The sequence below is a fragment of the Nicotiana tabacum genome, chromosome 18 (assembly GCF_000715075.1).
Source record: "Nicotiana tabacum cultivar K326 chromosome 18, ASM71507v2, whole genome shotgun sequence".
Classification (NCBI taxonomy): domain Eukaryota; kingdom Viridiplantae; phylum Streptophyta; class Magnoliopsida; order Solanales; family Solanaceae; genus Nicotiana; species Nicotiana tabacum.
The window spans coordinates 28764689-28774380 of NC_134097.1; the positions used below are offsets into that span (position 1 = coordinate 28764689).

A 9692-nucleotide genomic window follows, 5' to 3' on the forward strand; every position below is an offset into this window, starting at 1 on the left:
TGCACAAAACACAAATGGGAGAAGGACAGTCACGTTTGTTAAATGGTTCACAAGTTCTACCGAATGACAAAATTTGGTATATATAGTTGGTCATATGCATGTGTTGTTCAATTGTTGACAACGGCAAAACCTTGATACTATCTTCATTCTATTTATCTTGTTTAATTATTCATAAGTTTAGCAAATGACTTTCTATTTTCATGATATACCAATCAGAATGAGGGTCCTACCTACGTACATGACGTGTGGGTGGGTGGGGGTAGGGAGGGGCGGGGGTTCAACTTAATGCGGGAGAGGCATGAGTGCAGTTCGATCTTGTGGTGTATTCGTTTATAGCCTCTTTCTCGTTGATCATTGTCGAATGGAAAAATCTTGCTTGTGTTCAATTTTTCACAAGTTTTGCAAGACAAACAAAACTTGATATTATCTTCATTCTGCCTATCTTGTTGAATTGTTTACAAATTTTGCCGAATGGATAAATCATGTCTGTGTTGTACATATGTTCACTCAACATTTGTCAACGATTCAATAGCAGAGGCATGAAGGGTGGACAGTGCGGACTTCACAGACGACATAAAAAATAGATGGAGTAATGTTCCAATTTGTCATCGATTCAAGTGGTCAGAAAATAATTCTCACTGACAGTGAATCATTCTTTCATATCAAACTGTCTAGTGAGTCAGAAAGAAGAATAGCCTCTCTTTTATGTACACAACATTTATCTACATTAAGAATGAGAATCACAAATCAAGAGCTGGTTCCCAATGACCGGAGAAGCAATGTGTTCCCAAATAGAGCAACAAGTAACAAAACAGTAACTGCGTGCTGTCATAAGGTATTGGTGTTGGTGTAACCAGAAAACAAGATGAAGCGAGTAGAACGTAATATGCCTCAATTGTTAGGCTACTACGCGTTTTGCTTTAGGGTGTGGCCTAGCGGTCTAAGCATTAATAAGGTGACCTACCAGTCAATGAAATGAATTGAAAGTTATGAAAAATCACGGTCCAAATACAAGCAATGTAAAAAGCCAATCAGGTTATAAACCAAAGTGGATAGGAGTTACCTATACATGCGAATAGTGAGAGGTAGTTGGATGATAGTTATGAAAAATCAGGGTTCAATTCTTAGTGCGGGTACCAAACGTTAGATGATTTCTTCTCATTTATCTAAGACAGGTGGGTAGCCTAATGAAATAGACGATGAGCGTGCAAATGAGTCTGCGCATCATCATTTATCAAATGGAAAATGCCTTTTATACATTTCCTTTCAGAGAAATATCATATAACAAAGTTCTAATGCAACTCAATAAGTAAGGCAGATTTGTAAAAGTCAATAAGCCAGAACTCCAAAGTAGAGAACAAAATATATTGCAAAACAAACAAGCATGCACCATTGCGCACTTGCATCCGAGACAACACATCGCATTCAAAATTTAATATTGCAGGAAACATTATGTGAAACTTCTCTCAAGATCCTCATGCCACATTTTGAAGGTTAAGCACCGAAAAACAAATGCCCCGGTTACCTATTCATGTAACTGGAATTGATCTACTAAAAAAAGTTACCATCTTGTACACTATTTAATCATAAGTCCTACGAAAAATTGAAAACTGTACATGTATATGCTAAAAAGAAGAATTATGCTTCTATATTTGCCTGGAATAACCTCCTTGTTTGTCATTTGTTGATTTGTCAAAAGAAAAGGATGTGAAAAATCACCTTTTCTCCTGTAATTCTGCAACAGGTACAAAGATAACCGAAGATTCATCTACACGTGAAGCATCTGCTCTTCTATATCTGCGATTTGGAAGCCTTAGTAAAATGTCCTGTAGTCTCGCTATTTTGTCCTTGATTCCGCAAAGCTTCTGCATCTCAGCTTCAGCTTCTTGGATTCTTTCCCTTTCCTTGGAATTGAGTTTTCTCCTTTCCTTTTTTGCTCTCTCTCTCAGTAGTTTCAAGCTCACATCATCGCCAAATTCTACAGTTGTCTGCTTGGAACAGAAAATTCTTAGAACACAAATATAACGTACCTCGGCCTTTCAAATAGACTTCTCAAGTGAAAAATGACTAAAATGGGAAATAAATCTGTTTTTTCAACTAGAGTACACATTGAACAATAACTAAGAAAGGAATACGGGAAATGCTACTTGTATAAACTTCTACGAAAACTGAAAAAGTTTGAATTTTGAAATAGGAAATAGCAAGCAAATTGTGCTTGAAATAGCATGCATTGAGATAAAAACGGGAGGGTTTCCACGATTGCGTTCATAGATTGGTTGCCTATTTCTGCAGCTAAATTTGCATTCATTATTTTTTGAAAACCTGTAGTACATGTCACTTCAGTCATGGTCACGATCCTCTAACCGGCAAAAAGTATCTTCTCACCCAGATGATAAGCTATTTTCTTTCCTAATACTCTTTTGCCTTTGTTAATTTCCTTTTAATTATTCTTTTAAATAATTTTCTTTTTCTGATAGTTAAACCCACATGATAACTTTCTCTAGAGAGAATATGATCCCGAGCTAAGAAATGAAGCGCAGGCAAAGACTATTTTCTTATACTTCAGAATAGAAATCAGTCATCCAATATGCTATAGCATATATTTATTAATGTAGAAGACACCAAATAGAACTGCACATGGGTTCTCCGATAAAATGTACCTCTAATTTGTCAATTGATGGTTTTACGGCTTTTTTGCCATGCTTTTTCTTGGAAGTACTGATCATCAAGTTGGCAGTTTCTTCATTAGGTGATCTCTCAAGGTTACATGCATGGGCTGCATTTTCTTCTTCATCCCTTGACGAAATCTGATCTGCAGGTTTATCCTTTACAGTCTCATATACACATCCTTCTGATGTTGTAGGACTAGTAACTTGGCACGGTTCTGCACTCTCAACCTGCTGATACCCATGAATGTAAAAGGACTTCAGAACAGAAATATTCAGCTCTGGGCCAAATGTACGTCAGCCCCTGAAGTTTAGAGTTCATAAAGTAGCCCGTAAAAGAACAGAAAAGTAACTGATAAAATGATAATGCCAAAGGTAATGTAATGATCATCATAGTCATGACAAAAGCAGAAATGGCAAGAAAAAAGATGGAGAAGGCTCTGAGAAACTTAAGGACTAAAATTGAAGTACGGATCATCAAGGAGAATCGGAAGAGGCTCTGGGTAACTTAAGGACTAAAATTGACGGACACCTGTAACTTTAGCTCAATCCTTACCTTTCGAGCTTTAAGAGCCATATACCGTGCATTCTTGAACCATTTGTTAACCTAGAAATAGCATGAAAAAGACAAATAAGCAAACGGCAACAAAATATAAAGCTAATAGTTTAAAGTAGCTTCCACCAACCTATCCCTCAACAGACATCTCATCAGGCCTTAAGGTTTAGGCTTTCGAACATTCAATTTATACCCCGAACATGTAACAATATCAGTTGCTAGAGTAACACATTAAACTTCGTGGATTATTGACCAATTAAGTTGCCAATTTCTAACAGTTTTGGCTTCAAACGTTAGCTTTAATAATAATGGAAGACTACAGTACTACAGGAATTAAACTTCCAGGTGTTTATCAACAAACTAATATTATCATTACCTTCTCCGATTCAAGTCCTAGCTGCTTGGAGAGGTTCTCCCTCATTTCTTTAGATGGAAGTTCATTCTCAGCAAATGCACGGCGAAGTTCCTGGTAAAGATCAGAAGTATTGAACGGTTAGAATAGTGTAAAAGATGATACTCTTTGATGTAACAGCAAATAATGCAAAGACGCATATCTACCTCGACCGCATCAGGAGGAATCCTGAATATTGCTCTCTTCGCTGGTTTATCAAAAGACTCTTTTTCCTCATCATCCGCTCTTTTTTCAGGACAATTTTTCTCACTTTCTAAAAGGGTTATAAGGGTGCTTGCAGCATCTGATTCAGACTCCTTTCTTCTACGCTTTCTTTTACCTGGACCCCAATCTTCGTCTTCACTATTTTGCTCGATTGCAGGAGCATGCTTTCCAAACATTTCCTGTGCCACATAAGAGCATCAATGGTTTCTCGCTAACAGCATGCAGTAGAAAGTTAAATAGCAACTTATGGACACTAATGTACTCACATCATTTAATTTGATATAATCAACAGCTTTTCTCTGTCGGGGCCCAGATAGAACTTCAAAGTCAGTCATCTCCTCATAATCTAACCCAGCAATCTGTTCAGAAAGATAATCTTTTCCACTGCTTCCGTCTTCTGGCTTTCCTGTTAAGGCTAACAATTCATCCTCAAGTGATCCCAACATGCTTGCACTGCTTGCTTCACTGGAAGAACCACTCTCAAAGCTGTCAGTACTACTATGACTATAAGCAATTTTTTCGGGATCATAGTCATCATCTTCAGAGTCATCAGATGGCCAGTCTTGTTCTGGGCATAACAGGGATTCCCCACCTTCGGGCAGAAGAGCTTCTTCCTTAAAGATATCCTATATTAATCGAATAGATACATAATCATTAAATACTGATCAATAGATATTTCTTGGAGGGGTGAAAGATGATTTTATGAAGAGTACAACAATGTATTAGCCAACCTCCCAATTACTATCCATAGCAAAGTGGGTGCCGATATGAGCATTTGTTGCGTCTATTATTTCCATCTTACATTTGCAAAATTTGCAAAACCAGCCTTCATCATCTGGCGGTACTGCAAGTTAACAGAAGTTACAAATTTAGACGTAACACGCTGCTCTGCATAAGCAGTGGAAGAAAAAGGAGCAATAAAAACACATATTCAAGCGAACTTACTATTTTCTGTTGATAGTGGAGGATCAAGACACTTCTGATGGAACGCGCAGTTGCATGTACCATCACAAAGTATGATATCATTGTCAGGGAATGCCTCTTGCAATTTGCATTTGGCACAGATAATCTGAAAATAAAGCAGGAAAAATCTAAATTCTGTACCAAGTTTGATTATCTGTCTATTTATGCATTTTCCCCCTATTTCAGCTTTGATGCTGCTATAAGTTTGTAAGAGGGTAGGGAAAAAGGGAAGTTGTGCAAACATAAGTATGCACAAGCAAAAACATGAAATGAAGTGTAATAACAAATAGAAAAGAGAATCAGCCACTCATGGTACTGGGTGACACGCAAGAGTTAATTAACAGTCGAAGACAAAAACGTATTGTGAAAGGATGCTTACATGTTCATGATGGACAGATCCATCAGGAGCAATAGCAGAATCCTCGATCTGCCCGGGAGAGCTAAGCAAATCCAGACGGTGAACTATCTCCCTTATTCCAAGCTTGCATTTTAATATTTGTTTCTTCGCTCTTTGTAATTCTCTTTCTGGCCTAATTTTTTCTCGGCTGAATGAAAAACCGAAAGCTGTCACTTGTCACATGAGCTGCTCACTTGAAAGCAAAAAGTTATACTAGCATTTACAAATTGAATATGTCTAAAGTGGACACTGAGTGTAATTGATCCTTTCATTCTGCTGATTCTACTGTCAGAGGTTTAATTTTGGGGTAGTCACTTGTGGAGTCAAACAATATTCGGATTGCAGGTCAGAAAATGATGGGCATGGAAATTGTTACCCTAGTTTAAGACATAAATACATCTTCTGGACTGGAAAAAAATTATATCGTGTTTTCTCTTGTCATATACGAAGGCATCGCTGATGCTCAGATCCATATTAATGTTTTAGATCTTTACTATTTTTTTATTTATAATGGTGGTGTCCGGTCCAACTTGTGTGTAGCATCGTATATTAGAAGTAATCAATCTAATATTTCCCTCATTATTCCAATCTCAAATTTGATGCATATCGTCTTTTATTTCTCAAACCACATAACGGATCTTACTCACTATTTTCCTTTTTCGATTGAACTTACTCTTTTTCAGCATCAATATCATCATTAGCAATGAATGATCAAAAATAAAGAAACATTAAAGAAAAATCATATACAATGTTCAAGACCCATTTGGCCTTGGATGGAAATCCAAATAGATCTCTCTATCTCTCTCTCTCTCTCTCTCTATATACCATAAATGGAGTGCGAGAGAGAGGAGCTACGTGTGGTTTGGGTAAATGACTGAAGCAGTAGAGAAGATTAGAAATAATTACGTCTGTCAAAGGTGCTAGTATCACACATAAAGGCTAACTTCAGAGAAAGTGGCATGAGATGGTTTGGCCATGTCATACGCAGACCTCTAAAATGCACAAGCTAAGAGATGTGACACTATAATGATTGAAAATGCTGAAAAGGTACGAGATAGATCTAAAACTACTTGAGGAAAATTGCCTCAAGACCTACAATCTCTTGAAACCTATCCAAACTTAGTGAATAAGAACATAATGGAAGCAAAGAATTTATAAAGGAGATACCAACTAGTCAGGTTTCTGTTGTTGAAACACTTAATACATTTGTCTTCTAATATCTTGCAACTCAAAACTCAAACAGGATAATCTTTCCCGCTATTTGAACTAACTATACATTAATATCTAAAATAGAAGGTCGATCCAATTTCTTTTCCAATTTAATATCAAAATGGTACATCTTTTCAACTTGCAATGTTAAAAACCATACAGAAGTTGAACCAGGATATTCCGTTTGAAGCAGAGCAAACTACATGAGCTATTATGAACAACATGGAGTCCCTCATTAACAATGGGCTGAAATTTTCTTTCTGCTAAACCTCTTACTAGAAGCAGTCCTCCCAATACCACACTCTAACTTAAAGAGCAGATAGTGATATTTGCATAATAACTTTATACCCTTCAGTATATCAGTTAGTCAACCGGTTGAAGCAACTGCCCAGCACCATTAAGATTTAACAGCAAAGGAATGTTGAATATCTTTAGCGCCAAATATTTCAAGTTCCTCAATTTCTCATTCTTTTAGAGCACAAGACAAGTTTCAAAAATTACCTAAAAAGGCTTATTGGATTAGAGCATTCAACTAAAAGCTTAAAGCAAAAAAGTTGAAACTTTTTAGTTAATGGTTAACGAGGAAACAAATCCATCAAACATGCATATTTATCACACCTTCGACCAAGCGGACACAAACATTTTTACTTTTGCAATTTGTTTCTTACCATTTGAGGACCAAAACAGTTCAGATACTCGGTATAGAGTCTCTAGGCAAGTAAATCCGTCTATGTAGATAAGAGGGATAAGGCACGCACCTCTGACCTTTCCAGCCTTCTGCAGAATAAGCATCAATAAGGTTCTGCTCTAGCTTCATCTTAATCAAGAGGTATCTCGTCCTCCTTTGTAAACGTGAAACATCATCGGGATCTGCATTATGTTTTCTCTTTTTCCTTCTCCTTCTCTTTAACTTCTCAGACCCGGTATCCACGTTTTCATGTTTTAAGTTGACTTTTGAGTTGCAAGCTTGAAGCTCTTCTCCTCGACAGCTCAATTTAGACTGCTTCTTTGACGATTTAGCTTTTTGCGGAATTTCCTTTCTCTTACCTTCACCAGCAACTGTTCTCTTTGATGAAGATGCACGAGCAGCCCTCCCGTGAGATTTTGATTTCAGCTTTGATCTCTTTTTGTCTAATCTTCTCAATGCATCTTTTACTTGTGACAAGTTTGCAACCGTTTTGTGCATATCTTTGTTTGTTTTCCCAGCCATAATAGTTTGTTGCTTGACATGAAAAGTCCTGCATGGACAAGAGGAATCAGTGATCAATGAACTCTAAGACAACGCGACAAGGCAGTATGAAAATTGTAAGTTTAGTTTCATTATTCACAGAAAAGAAGAAGAGAAAAAAGAAAGAAAGAAAGAAAGAAAGAAAAACTGCGTACAGGCATAGTAACTCTTAGTTAACTGAGAAGCATGAGTGCAGTATACCTATCAATTAGGAGACTAAGTACACAAATCTGAAGAGCCTAAAATGTGGATGTTCATCTCCATGAGAATCTTTTCTGTTACAGGCAAGAAATTTCATCTATGTTAAAATTGTTTACTTTCCTCGACTGAAGCTGTCAATGAAGCATGATAAAGAATAAGCAAGACATCTGAGCAAATACCAATATATACACAAGAGTAACCTCTACGATCTAAACATTGACAAGTATCAAGACCCAGCTAATGAAGAAAAGTGAATTATGCTAATTGAGATATCCACGAAAAGAAGCAACCTTCTTGAAAACAAATAGTACATACTTACTATTAAAGTAAAACTAGTTTACTCTTGGATCAGATTGGGTTTTGAGACACCAGAGAACTGTACTGAAAGTTATCAGACAATGTAACATGCCAATGGATAACGACTGTTCGACAATGGACTTGTGTTTTTCTAATTCTTTTCCTCTGATATACAGTTTCAATTGATTAATTGGGGAAAAAGTTGAAATGGGGTATTGGCTTTCATCAAATAGAAATCATCAATCTAATAAATCAAACTCTCAATCAGGATCCAATCTTTCATTAAATCTTCCCCCAAATAAACCCCAATTCAAGTCACTCTATGCACAACCAGCAAAGCTCAATGTATTCAAGAAACACAAAAAAAAACTTACAACAATGATTCATGTATCACTTAGTGTAATAACAAAAGGTGAAAACTTTACAAATACCCATAAAATAATTAACCAAGAATTCTCAAAGAAACCACTAAACACACACATTTACACAGCAAAAAATCCAAATTTCAACTCATGATCAATCAGTTCCCAACCCCAACTAGGCACAAAAGACTCAAAACTTTACCAAGAATTCTCAAATAAACCAACAAAAACTTACTTACAACAGTAAAAGATTCAAACTTTACATAATTAATCAAATGGGTATCCTTAAAAAGATGGAGAAACCAAATGGGTTTACCTTATAATGGAGGAAAAGAAAGATCTTGAGAGTAGCAGAGATTCATCAAACGGACGGTTAAGTATCTTACTAGTCTTTTTGAATGCACAATTCTACCTTCTTGCTCTTTGAGAATTTGGATTAAGGAAGTACTTATTGCTTAAGTGCTTCTAATTACTCAATCATAATGAATAATAGGAATAACAATACATGATTTATTGTTCATATATAGTACTACTACTTAATAATCTTCAGTAACTTGATATGCCTACCGTTTCTGTTTGTTTCTTTTCTTTAATCACTTCTAAGTATTGATGAGTTTCATGTTTGGTTTGGTAATTTTTATTACCACATTTATCATTATTATATCTCGTCATATTAAATTCATGGACATTTGAGAATGAAAAAAAAACTTAATGGAGAGCGTTTTTCTTTTAATGATCTCACATAAATTTGAATTCGATCAATTAAAAAAATATCATGTAAATTTGAATTAAGCGGCTCAATACTAATACTAAACACCAAGCAGAAAACAAAGTAATCAAGTTCTTGTCACAATTTATTAGATTATACTATGATAATATTATGTCGAAGTGTAATTGATACTTGCTTATGAGTTTGTTCTGAATTGCCTTCTAAGCGTTGATAAGCAGGGGTGTATGTCGTACGGATTAATCAGTTTTTACTTAAAAAGGATCAAAATACTATGCCAATTATTTTTTCAATATTTGCTCGTGCTTTTTATCTTTTATTTTTTGTGATCACATACACATACTCACATATCATATATTTAAAAGTTTTACTGTAATAATTTATGTTGAAAATAAAAAATAAAAGATTTTTTTGAACATAAAAAAATATTTATTTATTTATAATAACTAGAGTACGGACAGTAGCGAACT

At 35.7% G+C, this 9692-nt stretch overlaps 1 protein-coding gene across 4 annotated transcripts; it reads right to left on the bottom strand.

Annotated features, from left to right (window-relative positions):
• Window positions 1–1424: 1424 nt before the first annotated feature.
• On the bottom strand, window positions 1425–9073 carry LOC107797282 (pathogenesis-related homeodomain protein). 4 transcript variants are annotated; one of them, XM_016620152.2, is made up of 12 exons: window positions 8812–9073; window positions 7837–7910; window positions 7166–7645; window positions 5181–5346; window positions 4784–4907; window positions 4570–4682; window positions 4105–4464; window positions 3781–4017; window positions 3599–3688; window positions 3223–3273; window positions 2661–2897; window positions 1425–1988 (listed from the first exon to the last, which is right to left on the bottom strand). In XM_016620152.2, exons 3-12 carry the CDS (start codon window positions 7615–7617, stop codon window positions 1716–1718), a joined length of 2103 nt encoding a protein of 700 aa, XP_016475638.1. In that variant the 5' UTR covers window positions 7618–7645; window positions 7837–7910; window positions 8812–9073; the 3' UTR covers window positions 1425–1715. The 4 variants fall into 4 exon arrangements, with proteins under 4 accessions (XP_016475638.1, XP_016475636.1, XP_075092813.1 ...); XM_016620150.2 differs by having other exon boundaries at window positions 2661–2900; XM_075236712.1 differs by lacking the exon at window positions 7837–7910 and having other exon boundaries at window positions 8812–9063.
• Window positions 9074–9692: the final 619 nt, after the last annotated feature.

Excerpts from the sequence above, each read along its gene's own strand:
- LOC107797282 (XM_016620150.2), bottom strand. The coding sequence starts at position 7,617 with ATGGCTGGGAAAACAAACAAAGATATGCACAAAACGGTTGCAAACTTG. Across the intron at positions 4,908-5,180 it reads GATCTGTCCATCATGAACAT|ATTATCTGTGCCAAATGCAA; the intron begins GTAAGCATCCTT and ends CTTTATTTTCAG. Across the intron at positions 1,989-2,660 it reads CATCAATTGACAAATTAGAG|ACAACTGTAGAATTTGGCGA; the intron begins GTACATTTTATC and ends TGTTCCAAGCAG.